The sequence below is a fragment of the Ochlerotatus camptorhynchus genome, unplaced genomic scaffold (assembly GCF_037179485.1).
Source record: "Ochlerotatus camptorhynchus isolate MF236.1 unplaced genomic scaffold, CSIRO-AGI_Acam_v1.1 ptg000094l, whole genome shotgun sequence".
Taxonomy (NCBI): domain Eukaryota; kingdom Metazoa; phylum Arthropoda; class Insecta; order Diptera; family Culicidae; genus Ochlerotatus; species Ochlerotatus camptorhynchus.
Genome location: NW_027040584.1, coordinates 6,301,476 through 6,319,284, shown reverse-complemented (window position 1 = coordinate 6,319,284; position 17,809 = coordinate 6,301,476). Strand labels below are relative to the sequence as shown.

Below are 17,809 nucleotides of genomic sequence, written 5' to 3'. Positions count from 1 at the left end.
GGTTTTCTTCTGCTTCTTCTGAGCTGGCTCGGTGGTCGCGCCGTCTCCTGGGAGAGTCTGTTTTCCCGGTAAGCCGGCACTCGCGTTACCGCGCGATTTCTTACCCATGGCTGGGTCAGCGAGAGCGTCACTATACAACGCGGAGCTAATTCGACTTGCGAACGAACGAACGAAACTAGAGAGAATTCAAATCGACTGAACTGCTCAACAGTCTGGCAGCGAATGTGACAAGAAATTCCAATTTTCTGCTTTTTTATACCTACTCGAGGGTTCAATTCTTGTTGTTGTGTTCTTGTTCTTTCATCGTTTATGATTGGTTGAACATAGTAAAAGTATGTTGTAAAAGAGAATGGAAGTCAGAGAAAAATTTTTATTCAACAGATTGTATTCAACGTATCCACATCGTCGTTACCAGAAATCGACCGAGCTGCTGACTGCAAGTTGCGTTTCCAGCGTCTGGTCCGTGAAATTGCCCAGGACTTCAAGGCCGACCTGCGCTTCCAGAGCTCGGCCTACAGGAATCCAGCGAGGCCTATCAGGTCGGTCTGTTCGCCATCCACGTCAAGCGTGTCACAATTATGCCAAAGGATCTAACAAAACCGGCCCTTTTCAGAGCCACCAAAAGATTCCACAAGAGAGTTGGGAAGGAAATTTCTGCTGCTTACAACTGATCGCATCACAGTGAATCCTGATCTAAAAATTGCAACCAGCAAGTGCCCTAGAACCAAAAGCGGTGCGATGCTAGTTTTTATTGTTGTGACGATGACTGTAAGGAGCTTAGAAGCAGAAGGATGAAAGCCAATTCTCTATCGATTTCCTCTTTTGTGATCACCGTGGCTTCACTTACTTATTTCGCACTGTCACGGTCTTTTGGGGAGGGAAGGATGATTAGTTCGACGTCCGGTTGTTACTAGAGACCGAAAATACCTCTACATCTCCACGGCTGTCTCGGGAAGTATAGTTGTGTTAGTGAGGTAAGTTATTTTTAGATCAGGATTCACTGTGGTAAGTGATGCGATCGATTAAAGCAGAATTTGTTTTTATTTAAATCTAGTGGGGATAGAATAAAGCAAAGTGAAAAATTGCAAGAAAGGGGACAGGTCTGGGATTAAACTCCCTACCTTCTGCTCAGTAAGCAGAAACGGTAACCACTGAACTACCGACCCTCGTCGTAATGATACATCGACATGTTTCGTCTAGGAATGATTTTCTGATGACTGTGTTGGGGAAGCAGCATATGCATGTACGTTATTGGTGGATTTGTTAGTTAATTCGACGCTTTTGGACAATTCTGGACATTTACCACTTTTTCAAAAGTTTCTTGTTAAAAATCAACATTCGATCAACATTGTTATCGATGCGTAGCCATATTTCTGATCGATTGGTGATAAAATTATTGAAATTGGACCAGGGGCAGCTGAGTTATTAACGTTCAAAATCTTTCACAATTTTGTTTCATGTTCCATTTTTGGTTTTCACAAAGTGTACCCCCATATAGAAATCACAGACGTAGTCCTACGTCAAAAAGCGGGAATCCTCGAAGAGTAGCGTCCAGCGGGTCAAGGCAAGAATGGGTCTAAAGACGTATAAGCAGCAGAAGAAGCCAAAGCGGAGTGAAAAACAAGCCGCATCCGTCAAACCGAGGGCTCGGAAGTTATATTTCGTCGGTGGTTATACGACCAATTGCTGTACGGAAAATCGGTGTGCGTGATTATGGACGATGACGTTAAGTTTGATCAAATACAAAACTCTTCCTGGTGATCAGTGCAACACCGTTTGTGATAGCCGAAGTGTTGACTAAGCGGATAAGTCGATTTTTATCGAAAAATTCGGTAGAAAGCTATGGTTTGGCAAGCCATTTGTGAGTGCGGTATGCTTTCCAAACCGTTTGTGACAACGGAGACAATGACAACCGATGTTTACGTGCGTGAGTGTTTAAACAAGCATCTGTTACCCATGATCAGCGTTGCCAGGTCATTTTCAGAAAAATCTGGAACTGGTAAAATATAAAATCTGAAAAAATCTGGAATGCTCAAAAAAATCCGTTTTTTAACATAATGCTATTGAAATTAAAAAGATGAGCCAATCTCCTGTAAAAATAAGTCTGTATGACCTGGAATTTATTTAAAGTACTAGAATGGTTATAAATTACATGTTTAAATAAATTAAATAAAGCAAATAACTTGTTAGCATTGCTAAAATCATCCACAAGTTGTAAAGTATTTCCACGGTGTGCCCAAAAAGTTCAAATATCCATTACGCAGCATTTCAAAAATTGAGTTAAATGTGGGTAAAACAAAGAAGAAAATATGGTTAGAATTGTTTTTTAAGCTGTATTTTTTGTTAAAAAGAATGAGAAGCAAACAATCAAGGAAATTTGATGGGATGGATTCAAAGCATATATTTATTTTTTTCCTGTGTCCCAGATCATGATTTTTTTTGTTAGTCTGAATTTACTTGGAACTCTTTAAAGGATATCTTCGCCTTTTTTAATTTTAATTCGAATCATCCTAGAATTCCATCATATTTCTTTTCTATATTCCCCTAAAATAATCTTGAAAACATCTAAACTTTTCCACTAAAATTCTAAGAGTTTTTAGCATTACCTCTTTTAATGTCTTATAAATCACTCTCCAATACCACAACTCCCTCAAATTGGTAATAATTCCCAAGAATTGGCTCAATTTTGTGTCCATTTTTCTCTTAAAATGTTATTAATAATGTCCTTGGTACACTCTTCCGAATGACCGTCACACTCTTCTCAGATTTATCCGATAATTCCCTTTAAACTGCTTTGTAGATAGGGTCAGAATTGTTTTAAATTTATCTTAAGTATAACCTAAGTACTCAAGTACTTTGCCAAAATGGTTTCGAAAGTCTTCCAGAAATTGCGCTTAAAATTTTATTAAAATTAATCTCCATAGAAACATTGGACAGAATTCCATTGAAGTTATTCTCACGATTCGTATCAGCATACTTCTTAAGTTTCATCATAAGAATTTTCTATGATTTCTCTTTGGGATTGTATTTCCTTTATTGACAAAATCTCCATGCAATTTTAATCAGAGTTCACAAGACAATTGACACCAGAACACTAGACAACGGACAACACACCACACCAATTGGACCAGTAGGGAAAATTTCAGGTTGTCAAAATTTGCACCGGCTGGAGCAGGAATCAAACCCTAACTTCGTGGCACTCACAGTACGCCTAAATGATGGGTGACACCACACGACCCCGAAGCCCACAAAGATGGATGTAATTCTACTCAGAAGTAGCTTGAAATTCTCCTCTGATTTCGCAAAGAATTCGCCTCACCAGTGTTGTGAAAATATCAAAAGATCTAATCTCACCAATGTGCATAATCTCATTTGAGTATCGTAGACCAAAAACTCAACACGCAAACAACAGCCGATGATATTACAAGCTGTGATACGGTTGCTATGATATCATGCTAACAAAACTCCCCGGCTACAATTCTCACCAAACTGTGTTGAGTTTGAGCTTCAAGATTTTTGCTGTACATCCGAACACGAAACGAAACTTCCATAGCTGCTGGCAGCAGTAACTTCGTGTCTGTCATCTGTGAAGCGTAAAGAAAGATAGCAAACTATGCTTTCTCTTTCTAATAAAACGATGTGCAAAGGAATCATTTTTGTGGTAAGTCAACTCGTGGCTGCAATTTTACATGTTCTGAATAGTCTCGCAATATCAAAGGAGCTTGTAAAAACAATATCATGCTTGACATTTTATTCCAATATCATGCGTGATATTGAGAGCCCTTGAGAGCGAAACAAAATCATTTGAGTGAGTATTATGCCATCACTGCGCCTCACACTAAACTGTGAACTATTTTCAGAATTACCTTAAAATTTCAATAATATCCAACGTTGATGGCCTTTAATAATTAAAGTAGCAAGTTTGGATTTATTAGAGGGTAAATCAATCGCAGTGATATTTTTAAAGCAACACGTTTAAAAAATCTTGGAAAATCTGGAACATATTTAAAAAATCTGGAAATATACGTGGTCTGTCTGTGTATCTGGAAAAAAATCTGGAATACTGGCAACGCTGCCCATGATCCGCAAACACAACGCCTCAGTACTCAGCCAACAAGGTCCAATTCGTACCCAAGGAGATGAATCCGCCAAATTGTCCCCAGGCCAGGCCAATCGAAACTTTTTGGGCCCTGACCAAAGCGTATTTGCGGAAACATATAAAGGCAGCGTTACAAGACGGAGAAAACGTATCCAAAATTGTTGGAAAGGCATCTGTACTGAAGCTTATAAGTAGCGGGAGATAAAAAAAAATCCGCTCCTTGGCTTACGAGTGATCGGATTTCGGATTTTCTACGTTTAACTGTAAGAGAATACTATAAAGAACATGAGCACGAAATAAAAATCGAATTTGCTGTAAACAGAGTTACATTATCGTGTTTTTTTTAAAATTGTACTTAGCCATTCTGGGACACCCCATAATTCCGTTAATTGTTAACAGATGGCAGTGCGGTCAAAACATGTATGGTATCTCTATATAAGCAGTTAGATCAACATTTCAAGTTCCTCCTTTTTTTTACATATTCTGCCCAAGAAAAAAACGTTTTAAGTCCCCTCTATTAATGGGGCGGGGCAGAAAGCATATTTTGTGCAGAATCTGTGAAAAGGAGGGACTTCGGATGTTAATCCAAATGCATATATAGAGGAACCAGTCATGTTTTGCAGTTGCAGTGTCAGGTACTCTATTTTGTAGTCTGTGAGAGGGAAATCATAAATAGAGTGTCATCAATTCAAAATACATGGCGTGTTGAGGATTGGGCACGTTAGAGCAAATTTTCTCTCTCAAATTTGAATTTTTTGTCTCTCTGGGGACTCATTTTCTCTGCTTGACCATCAAGCTGTACAGTCCGATTTTCTTTTCGCTCGCTCTCTCAAGTCGTTCGGTGTTTTAAGTCGGTCGTTTGGTCGTGGTACCCGTCGCGAGTTTTCGCTTTGGCTAGCAACGCGTCGTCAGTTCTCGCCTCTCTTGTGGCAGTCGCTAAATCGGTGGTAGTGGAGCAACAATTGAATGCCTCCACTCACCCGTTGAAAAAACAAAAGGTGATGGGTCGCCAAAGTTTGGATGCAACCGCATCCGTTCAAGATGCCCCGAAAAGGCCTCGCGAGAAAGCTGGTGCCAGCAACCACACGGAAAGGTTGCTTCAGAGTAATCCGTTCTCGGCACTCCCCGAAGAAGCAGATGTAGATCCAGTTGAGAAACGGGAAACTGTTCACCTCGATGAAGGAACTCGCGTTGCTCAGGAATGAGCTGGCTAACAGTCAAATCCATCCGCTGTTCAACCTGTGCTGCACGGGCATCAAAATCTTGTGCTCGACGCTGGCAGACTAGTCGGCGCCGGTGGTGTAGGGGTAAGCGTGACTGCTTTCTCACCCCGATGAGTCTGGGTTCAATCCCAGCCGAGGTCGGTGGGATTTTTCTGAGGCATACAAATCTCTGGTCACGTCTTCCTTCGGAAGGGAAGTAAAGCCGTTGGTCCGGCCCATGTGTGTTGAATGGGCGCGATATCCTACGCAGGTGTGGAAGCTGCCTTCCTGCACATTCGATTGCCGTCAATGGATGGCAATCGATGTCCGTCGGTGATTGGCACTAGATTGCAGAACAGAGACCGACGTTAAATATAGGAAAAGCTGGAGGACAACAACGCTGTTGGCACTTTTCTTCAGCTGAATCGGTTTGAGTTCTACACTCACTACGTCCCTGGAATAAAACCACTGAAAATGGTGATCCGTGGTCTTCCAAATCTCCCTTTTGCGGAGATTAAAGCGGAATTGGAGCTCCTTCATCTGCAACCAATCAACATTTTTCCCATTGCTAGACGTGATGAAACCAGTGCATTCCGGGACCAATGTGGCTGCTCTGCGGCAGATTCGCGCGCTTTTCAACATCGTGATTCAGTGGGAGCAGTATTGCCCTCGGCACCGTGACGTGACACAGTGCACTAATTGTCTGGAATTTGGGCACGGTATGAAGAATTGTCACATGAAGGCTCGTTGTGGAAAATGTGCTGGGGCTGACAATACTACCGCCTGCAAGAAGGAAGAAGAAGCTGAACCTAAGTGCGTGAACTGTGATTCCAACCATCTGGGCAGCGATAGGAGATGTCCCAAGCGAGTGGCCTGCATCCAGATCCGACAACAGGCTTCCACGAGGAACCAACCTGGTCGACACCGCAATAATCGTGCTCAAAATGGACACGTTCCAGTACTTCAGGCTCGTCGTATGGATCCGAACCTTGCACCGCTTTCACTAAACCAGGCTCTACTGCCCCGGGATTATCGTACGCCCGTGCTGTGTCAGGTGAGTCAGAAGACAATTCTCCACTCACAAGCGACGAACTAGTGATCCTCGTGACTGAGGTGATCATAATCTTGCGCATCACCCAGACACTACCTGAGCAGCTTCGTTCAGTTATGTCCCTCGTGCAAAAGTACACCCAACCGGTGGATGTAAGATTCGCTTACAATTATGTGGGATTCATCATCAGAGGATGTAAGTGGAGACCGCATGAACCGAGGATGCGATATACCTAGCTGCGGTCCGATGTAAGAAAATTGGAGACCGAAAAATGTGGAGTTGTATTAGTGAGTGAAATTAATTATGTCGAAAGAAAATAGAAAAAAGGTTGCCGACTGGACTCGAACCACGGACGTTGCGACTATCAGACCTGTGCTTTTTCCACTGCTCTCTCCATGCTTCTGAATATGGTCAGCCTAAAAGCAAACATGAAGCGCTCATTTTCTCGCATGCTCGACTTCGTATGCTTTTTCTGCTGGAGAGATTCGAGTTAAGTGTGTGCGTCGTTCTACAATGTTCTACAATGTACGTCGTTCTACAAGCTTACTGGTATAGTCGAAAACGTAGATGGAACACGAAATAAAAAAAGACAAAAAACCATTACATCGCCTGCATGGTCAATTTCTAACATTCGTTGCGATGTTCATGAACAGAGGATGATAGGAAACGGAACTAACATTAATTGTAATAGATTTTTGGTTTGCGTGTATAGACAGTGAAGCCATCAAAAATAGTTAACTGGAACGCTTGTTCGCTCAAGAGCAAAATCATTGAGTTCGTTGATTTCCTCAATGAACATAGCATTGATATCGCCGTCATCACCGAAACACACCTGAAGCCAGAGATAAATGTTCACCTATCCGATTTCGCCTCGTAAGGCTCCACCGGCCCAGCGGAGGAGGAGTGGCTATCGCATTAAGGATAAATATTGGCTGTCGACTGCTACCGAGTTTCCAACTGAAGATGATCGAAGCGGTGGGTGTGGAAGTCTCCTGTCGGCCCTATTACCATCATTGCGGCCTACTGTCCCAAACAAGTCACCATCAGGGACGGGTCGGTGGCAGTCCTGCGGAGAGACATCATCAGACTAACTCGACGCCGTGAGAAGTACATCATCGCTGGCGACCTGAACGCCAAACACCAGGCTTGGGGCAACAGTCGACGCAACCAAAACGGCACAATCCTGAACGACGACCTGCAAGAGGCTCACTACACCATAATAGCGCCGGACTCTTCCACCCGCTTGAGCCGGTCAGGAGCTGAGGTCGGACCACTATCCGGTGGTGGCCGATGTGGGCTCATCCGTCAACCGATTCCAAGCTTCCCGACGCAACTACCATCGCGTCAGCTGGGATCAGTTCCAACACTGTGTCGACTCCACTGTCTATGGTGTCCTTCCGAAGACTCTCGAAGACGTTGACCGGTGTCTGCGTTCCATCAAGGAGGCGATATCTCGGGCCAGGGAACAACACGTGCCAGTATCCAGACAGGTGAGCAATTAGACTCCATAACTCCATTCGAAGGCAATACCAGCGTTACGGCTTGCCTGCCTTGAAGACCCATTGTAATCGCTTAACAAAAACCATCCAAGTTAGGATGGTTGACCTAAGAAATCAGAACTTTGCTAACAGGATCCGCTCTCTCCCAGATTGTGCAAATCCCTTTTGGAATCCTAAAAAAAACGCCAAGACCCATTCCACCACTGACCCCACTGGATAGTCCCGGCGACCGAACCACTGGGTCTGATAACTCCTGAAGAGAAGGCTGCCGCGTCAACACTCTGTCAGCTCCCATAATCTCGGACAAAACATCATCAGCCCTCACGAAGCTGAGATTGCTGAAAACGCAACCAACCTTCATCAGATTCCTAATATTTTCCCCGAGGAATCCGAGATTACGGCTGACGAACTGTTGACCTATATCAAATCATCTAAAAACATGAAGGCCCCAGGTTTCGACAACATCCGGAATCTGGAACTCAAACACTTGAGTTCCACATTTTACAACCATCTGGCACTGATTTTTAATCTGTGCCTCCGACTTGGCTACTTCCCCTCGTGTTGGAAGTTAGTTAAAGTCATACCCATCCGGAAACCTGGGAAGGATCCGTCCTCTCCTTCAAGTTATCGACCAATCAGACTTCTCTCAGGGTTATCAAAACTGTTCGGAAGAGCACTGTACCACCGGCTCCTAACGTGTGCCGAAGAAAACAACTTGTTACTCGAGGAACAGTTTGGTTCTCGGGAAGGTCGTTCGACCGTCCGACCGAACAAGTCTGTTTCGAAAACATCTGCCATGGCGTTGTTGGACGTTGAAAAAGCGTTCGACAATGTCTGGCATGATGGCCTGGTGTTCAAATTGCAGCAGTACGGTCTTCCAATCTCCCTAGTGACGATCATAAACAACTATCGATCAGACAGGATGTTCCGAGTCTCTCTGAATGGCATCACATCGGATGCTTTCAACATCGGTGCCGGGGTTCCACAAGGAAGCATTCTTGGTCCCATCCTATTCAACCTGTTCACCTCCGATATGCCGGCTCTCCCTGATGGTGGATCGTTGTCTCTGTTCGCAGATGACACATCCATCGTCTACCAGGGTAGGAGTCATCGGAGCTCTAACTGCCAAACTTCAGAGAGACCTGGACGTCCTGTCTGAATATTTCAACAGCTGGAAGATCCGTATCAACGCGGCAAAGACCCAGGTCATCATCTTTCCACACTCTAAATCTCCCAGATTTGTTCCGTCGGAGAATAATAAGATCTGCCTGAATTACCTAGTGGTGGAATGGTTGAAAGAGGTAGTCTACCTCGGTTTAACACTAGACAGCAAGCTGATTTTCAGGGAGCACGATGATAAAACGAAAACCAAGTGTAACAGGGGATTCATTCTACTGGCCTGATGGAGTAAATGTACGTGAATTTGAATCAAAAAACGACGTGGCTTCAATCAATCTACGACCACCAATACTTCCACAATAAGTTTATCGATACACTCTAAATCAACTACTCGCAACTCTACGCAACTTTCATCTACTCTGGGACACAACGGTGTTCGCCCTATGGAAGCACCGATCCTCTCACCACAGTCGTGCCTTTCCTGCCATCGTCCATCAGTCGTCCCGGCCCTGTGTGTGAGTTTGGAAACGTGGTCTTCCAAACTAATACCGCAGGCAAGTACGATCCATTCTGGTTCAGCCCAACTCCTGATTCGTTGCTTGCTTTCAGTACTACACCGTTCAGCCGTCATTATTCAAGACCTTCAACTCAGCATGTTTCAACTCTGGGACGCAACGATACTGGCTACATGGAAGCCCCTAATCCCCCTACCACAGTCAAGCTTTTCCCGTCATCGGCCAACAGTCGTCCTGGCCCTGTGTGTGGGGTTATAGAAGGGGTCTTCCAACCCGCTATCTTTGGCAAGTACGTTTCTGTTTTAAGCAGTTCAACTTCTGATCAATCTACTGGTTCTAGCGTTGCAATCAACTGTCCCTCTTCAAACGTCAGCGAGTTTAACTATCCAAACAGCACGGTAGTGACCAGCAGCAATAATGATGCAGCTCATTCAGGACACAACTTTCTATCCGTCTACTACCAGAACGTCAGAGGTCTGCGCACTAAAACGACAGAATTGAAGTTAAGGCTATCGAGCTGCGACTACGATATAATTGTTTTTACCGAAACATGGCTCCGGTCTGATATAAGCGATACGGAACTCACTTCGGACTACTCAATATTTCGGTGTGATCGAAGTGAAACTATTAGTAATTCTTCGAGGGGTGGTGGAGTTTTCGTAGCTGTTAAAAATAATTTGCACTGTACTGCGGTTTCTTTGGACGATTGTAGACAGCTTGAACAAATTGTTGTACGAGTAACACTTCCTCACCATTCGCTGTTGATCATTGGCATCTATCTTCCCCCGAATTCCGACGCAAGTTTATATTCGGCTCACGCTACGGCTGTCCAGAACTTATCGGATCGTTCGTCAAACAATGACATTATTCTACTCTTCGGGGACTACAATCTTCCTCATCTGCAATGGTGCTTCGATGAGGACGTTAATGGGTTTATACCTTCAAAGGCTTCCAGTGAACAAGAACTCAATCTCACCGAATCCATCTCTGCGTGTGGGCTGGTTCAAGTGAATTCTTATACGAACCCGAACGGTAGACTACTAGATCTAGCATTCACGAATTCTCCAGATGTCATTGAAGAACTGCGGCCACCACTTCCACTCTTATCCACCGACGCCCATCACCCACAGTTTATTTTACTAGTGGATGTGCACAGCGTCATCATAAACCACCAAATTGACGCGGATTCGGATGCAATTGACCCAGATTAACGTTCCCAAGTTTATGGAAAACCGCGTCAATGATTCCTGTACACAAATCTGGCAGTTTAAACAATGTGGTAAACTATCGAGGGATTTCAATTCTCTGCTGTCTGGGAAAGGTTCTCGAATCACTAGTGCATAAGGTCGTGCTGAATGCAGCGAAACCGATTATCTCTGAGTATCAGCACGGATTCATACCACACCGGTCTACTACAACCAACTTACTGTTCCGTGAGATAGAACGTCGCAACCAGGTGGACTCTATTTACATCGACTTTTCGAAAGCGTTCGACACCGTCCCGCATGCCTATGCCACAGAAAAACTGAAACACATGGGATTTCCAGATTGGATTGCGGACTGGATAAGGTCATATCTAACGGGTCGAAAGGCATTTGTGCAAGTGAACTCGTCTCGTTCTAATACGTTCGAACTACCATTTGGCGTACCACAGGGTAGCGTGTTAGGACCTTTGCTCTATGTCCTCTTTATTAACGACCTGTGCCTTCGAATATCCTCTGGAAAGCTCCTTTATGCTGATGACCTCAAAATCTTCAGAATTATCGCGTCTGTACTCGATTGTATTGTACTGCAGGCTGACATCGACGTAGTGTCAATCTGGTGCAAAGAGAATGGTATGAGCGTGAACATCAATAAATGCAAAACGATCGCATTTAGTCGCTGTTTGTCAACGCTCACTCACCAATATCGAATTGACACTACTCCGCTATAATGTGTGCAATTTATTCGCGACTTGGAAGTTATAATTGACTCTAAACTTAGATTCAGCGAACATGTCTCCACCCTGACAGCAAAAGCTTTCTCCGTACTCGGGTTTATTCGTCGTAATGCTTCTCAACTAACCGATGTGTACGCATTAAAATCACTCTTTTGTGCTTTAGTGCGCAGCATTCTGGAATACGCTGCCCCGGTTTGGGCACCATATCACGTCCCAGGTGATCCGCATTGAACGTATACAAAAAATGTTCATACGATTTGCACTCCGGAACCTGCCGTGGAATGATCCCGTGAATCTTTTCTGATTACCAACAAAGGTGCCGTTTAATCAACTTAGAGTGTGACGGCTGAGATTGCAACAATTGGTTGTATTCGACATCCTGATGAACAACACCGACTGTCCAGATCTTCTACAGGAAGTTATGCTTAACGCACCTCAGCGCCAATTACGAAACTCTGCCCTTATTGTTATTCCCAGTCACAGGACTAGTTATGGGTTTAATAGTCCACAAAGTTCCTGTCTTAGAGCTTTTAATGCTGTTTGTGATAACTTCGATTTTAATTTAACTAGGCTCTGTTTTAAAAATAGGTTAAGAGCAAATGTGATAGGTTAAGATTAGTCTGTGCGAAACCGTCGAAGACTGAATAAATAAATAAATAAAAACATCCTGAAAAGATCCCTGTATCCACTCATCAACAGGAGGTCTACCCTGTCCCTGAAAAATAAGCTTGCTGTCTACAACAAATCCTCCTTCCCGTATTCGAGTACGGTATGCCAATCTGGGAGAGTTGCACCAAATGCCATTCAGACATTAGAAGAACGGAGAGGTTTTATCCTGGAAAGGGTCAGAGACATCTGTCTGAGATCAACTCATCAGATCATACGTGATCTAGCACGTTAGGCTAAGTTATACTCGTAGTTAGGTAGGTTATCATTTTTTTTTTTAATTCAAACATAACACCCCCCCCCCCCTCAGGGGGTACTCGTTAGACTAGTAGAAAAACGTGAATACGTAAATTAGAATAACAAATGAAACAAAGATGGAGAGACTGATAGGCTAGGCTAACCAATTACAATGTTAAAACAATGTAAAACCATAATTAGCAGAAATAAACGTAAATTTACTGCTACTACTAGTTACTACTACTACTCTCTGGGGACTGGTAAAGGGTGTCCCACATCAAATTGCATCACGAAAAAAAAAACGCTGTAGAAAATTACCTAGTTGACCGATCCTTTTCAAACTTTCAGACAATCAAATATAACCCATTAGTAAGCTTTTGGCATATTTATTTCATTCAACTTCAATACCATAACTGTACGCTCGCATCTTATGCTTAACTCTACTCATTAGGTTCTGTACAACATCTGGCTGCAGCTTCTTCTGTACGGAAACCCACTTTTTCTTAATGTCTTCCTCAGATTTGACCTTCTTGGGATGCTTCCGTAGTGCCTGCTTCATAAAAGCCCAGTATTTTTCGATGGGCCATAGTTCCGGTGCGTTGAAGGGGTTCATGTCCTTGTGTACGAAAGTGACCCCGTTGCACAATGGCGCCAAGCTGGACTTTAATCAAAAATTTATTTTTTGATTTTCAATGGTTTGAATTTTTTTATTTTTACTTACATATTGAATAAAGTTTTCCAACAATATCACAACATTATAAAGAAAATTATTTTTTCAGCAGCTATTCAAAGGTGAGGAGGTCGAGAAATACTGTGAGAATTTGCTTAAAAAACAACAGCAAACCTCTGTCATTAATATGAATATATCTTTTCAACTATATTTCTGATTTGGGTCAAAATGGTTTTAATTTGAAGGGTTTCCATCCTTATGTTTGCCATTCGATTTATCCAATACAAGTTATCCTTCTCTTTCCTACATTCGACTATAAATGATAAGGGATGCAGAAAATTGCAAATCTTAATGTTTAACGAGCTTTTACATTTTTTTGAAACAGTTCGAAAAGATCGCTTGTAGTGCACAATGATGGAAAATTATTGTACTTTTTGGAAATGTACATCTTGATTTGCCCCTTTTTGCCCCAAGGTATGATTTAAAAAAAAAACATCGGAGACGATTTTTCAAAAAAAAAAAAAAACAGTGGAGACGCATGGTAGTTTGTAACACAAAAGGATTTTGCGATGCTTTGATTTTGGTAGTCCACTTTTCATAGAGATGATGTTTGACGATGAAAATTTTGATATGTCTTAGAAAAAAAAGATAGGGTTATTATCCTCAAATACGTTTATTTACTCTCAAACCATATTGATGTTCTTCATTTAACTGTCATCGCTCTCATCGCTGGGCTCGAATTCAGGCTTACTATATTTTTTTCTTATCATAAATTAATAACGACTTCACCTCTTCAGGCAAATCCCTCGACGCTTTAGCTGTTTCATGCCGAAAACTGGTGACAATCGGATCTGATGCTACCAACAATCCGCAAAATACATCGCGTAGCATTTTTTCTCGTGATCCTTTCCAGGCATTGTCATTGCGCATTCTCCGAAGCTCGTTATCCAGACTGTCTTGAGCTTCCTCTGAAAGCTTGCCAATCGGTACTGATGCTTCGTGAATTATCGAATGTCCGTGAATCAGCAACTTATGGATCGATGTCGGCATATGGTACCAGTCATAGAGTTGGACGTACAGACGAGCCGTGTCTGTGGCATATTTCTGAAACTTTTCAGAATCAATGGATTCTCCACTAGAAATAGCTTTTAACAGGGTCCGAAATCTTTTTATCAAATTCAAGTCGATAAGGGTGATTGCCTAAGATATTTACGCATTTTCAAAAAAAAAAACGCCTGGCGGTGTTGCCAGTATTGCTTGTGCCAAAACCAGGACGAGTTTTATCAACGTGCAGGCCAAGTTTACTGAAGAACTATGTCTGCCATTGGTGGCACTCTCAAGCGAATTGAAAAGAAAGCTAGTCTTGCTCGAGATTATGGAAACACCATACCAACTCCACGAGAATTATATAACTGGGCAGTTGAATCAACAGATAAAAATATCACAAAACTACCTTTCGAGAACATATCTACTGAACAGTACATCGACATGTTAGAATAACTCGAAGAACTATATAATAGCACAAAGAAAGTATCTGGCACACATAAATTCCACAGTTTTGTACCTATAACTGGTGATAAAGTAGCGGCCAAAAGGTATTCTAATTCAGAAGATGAGCCAAAAATATTTAACTTGATTGGAAAAAGGAAAAAATAGCATGTATGAAAATAGGTTTAAAACATTGAAAATATATAAATAAATGATATATGAAAAATCTTGTCTTTTTTCTCACACATATTATCAGATTTTGCCTCAGTAGTAGACAACAGCATAAGAGAATGATATTGTTTTGACATGGTCTACATGTCCAGAAAATTTTATTGAACTCTGAGAGGGTGCTGCCAATTCCAAATACGATTTGGCGAGAAATGCATCTTGAGCCCTTTTCATATGAAATTCTCGATTAATCAAAGTGAACTTAAGTGCTGAAGAAAGTTTTATTGAAATCTGAGAGGTTGCTGCCAGATCCGAATACGATTTGGCACGAAATGCGTCAATACTAGTTTCAAAAAACAAAGTTATAACCAATTAAAGTAATTACTCACTCGAAGTACAAGCTCATCTCAGGTTCTCTGTTTTGCGACGCTAGCTTCTATCGCAACTGCTGTTGAATTCCTTTTTCGGCCGACCACGCTTCGAACCTGAACTGGAACTGGAAGCTCCACCAATATGAATTGATCTAACCATTCTGCATTTGCTGTCAGAAATCGTTCATTCATTCGTTTTGCATTGTTCCAGCGGCGTAGGTATTGGCGATACAAAGCGCCTATTATAACATCAATTATTCCCACATGCCTCGTTATGTATTCGCGAATTGATCTGAATTCCTCCTCGGAACTGCCCAGAACGTGTAAACCACCTAGTATGTCTGTTCTTTTTAAGAAAATTTATATATGGCAATGAAAAGGGTTTAACTATTGTGTTTCTGATGCTTTTAGGATAGACCAGGCTGAGTAAAATTTCCGTGGATTTTCCGAATATCCGAGAAGTTTTTTCCTGGAAAAGCCACACACACACACACACACACACACACACACACACACACACACACAAACACATAAATACAGATATTGTTAATGATAAATTGTATATGACACTCGACCTTGCGCGTCTCGGGTAAAAAAACCGTTTTTCAAGCGGTTTCAAGTAAGGTGATGAGGGGGCGTCCATAAAGTACGTCATGTTCTAAGGGGGGAGTGGGACATGAAGAATCTTTGACAAACAATGTATTAAGTCTAAGCAAAATCCATTGAAAGAGGAGAGAGAAGGGTTGATTTTCCCTCAATATAACGTGACGTACTCTATGGATCGCCACTTAAAGTAAAAATATCAAAAACGGGCGCAACATCAAAAAATCACTACAATATGAAATTTCCATCGAATTCAGACAACTTTTGGATTTTTGTCCGAGATTTGTATGGACGGTGTCCACTGTGCGTTGGCTTCGTACCACTCCAGAACAACATTCGAATAGTGCCACGAAGTTAGATCCGGCTAGAAGATCGTAGGGCCCTCGTGTTGCTTCAACAGAGGAAGCAGACACTTCTGTGGACACTCCTTGAGGTAGATCTCCCCGTTTACAATCCCAGTAGTCACATGAGCAGATCGCTTGCCAAATCATGGATTTCCTGGCAAACTTTGAAAGCATCTGCTTCCTTACTTCCTCCGGAACATCAAACTTGTGCTGGACGGTGAAGAACAGTAGCCCCGGAAGCTGCCGGAAGTTCGCCTTGACGTAAGTCTCATCATCCATGATGAAGCAATGAGGCTTCGTCAGCATCCGGGCCCATGACATTCCCACCGTATTTTGCCGTTCGTCACGATTTGGAGACTTCTGCACTTTGTACGTATGCAGTCCCTCCCGGTCCTTGGCTCTCTGAACGAAAGACTTGGATCGATTCAACTTTTTGGCCACATCCCTGACCGAAGCATTGGGATTCCACTTAAATGCTTTCACGACACGCTTGTGATCCTGATCACTAATAGAACACCCATGCTGACCGCATTTCTCCTTCCATTCGATACTCAGAGTTTCGTAGTAACGTTTAATCACACGACTCACCGTTGATTGCACGATTCCGAGTTGTTTTCCGATGTCCCGATGAGAGAGTCGATGATTTTCCAGGTGCTTGCCCAAAATCAATTCGCGACGTTGCTTTTCGGGTGACGCCATTTTTTCCAACTTTCAAAAAACTGACAGCGATAAAAATACAGTGTAAACAATACACTCTAAACTACTTCTATCCAAGTTTTCAAGAGAAAATACCCAATGGGTAGATTTCTACAGCGTTTTTTACGTGATGCAATTTGATGTGGGACACCCTTTAGGGATTTCAATTTCACTTTGTTGTTCAATTTCAGGAAAAGGACATTGTTGTTGAAAGCAATGCTCATCTATTTTTTGTTTAAAATGATAGCTGACTAATGACCTTCAATATGCAAATTTCGCTCTCATTTCAATGTGGGTTGAACATTTCAAATAAACGTACCAATTAAATCGTAGCTCATATAGTTAAACCTACCCTCTACACAAATTCAATCGGTATCACAATTGATTTAGTTGAAGTATATACTTACAGCGTGTCTATTTACTAGATCACGCCACACTTTAAACGGAAAAACCTTCATCCAACCTGTCCGAAAATGGCTCCATTTCGAATGAATAATTTAAATTGAGACTTGGTTGTCGTCCACGATAACATATAACCAACGGCATTGTCTCGAAGAATCATAACCTCCCCCGCACCATCCGACCCAGTTTTTATCGTTACTCACACACAGGTATGGTGGAACAAAAAAAAAACAATGTTCTTACCCAAAAATAACATCAGATCTCATATCTCGCTTTTATTTCCCCGAGCAGCAGCAATATTTTGCCATATGTGAACCTTTCCCATGAAATTTTACGTGCTCTAGTTTGAACTGAATGATGAGGAGAAGATGGTGGAGGAGGAGGAGGAGGATATAAAACTGCGAATCAACCTGCTCGACTGAAGGGCAACCTTCATCGGGCTCGGAATTACCCAGGCATAAAAGTTCCGTTTTTCGACCAACCTGTGGGTGACCGACCGGTGGAGCTTGCTTGTAATAAAAGGTGAGCATTTTCGTCCTGAAAAAGAAATGCTCATTGAAGAAGCCGAAATCATGAGGTACAGCATTTGTTGTTCACTAGCTCACTGATGTGGCTAAACACAGAATCCAACCAAATATGTTAAACACATTTGAAATTTCCGGATCCGAGACCTAAGTTGTGGAGCAAGGCTCATTTTTTTCAGTATCGAGCACCTCCCATCCAGAGGCCTGGAACCGCCG

General features: G+C 42.5%; 1 protein-coding gene across 1 annotated transcript; it reads left to right on the top strand.

Annotated features, from left to right (window-relative positions):
* Positions 1-10,725: 10,725 nt before the first annotated feature.
* LOC135698813 (uncharacterized) lies at positions 10,726-17,491 on the top strand. Its single transcript, XM_065218946.1, has 2 exons — positions 10,726-11,088; positions 17,414-17,491. Exons 1-2 carry the CDS (start codon positions 10,726-10,728, stop codon positions 17,489-17,491), a joined length of 441 nt encoding a protein of 146 aa, XP_065075018.1.
* Positions 17,492-17,809: the final 318 nt, after the last annotated feature.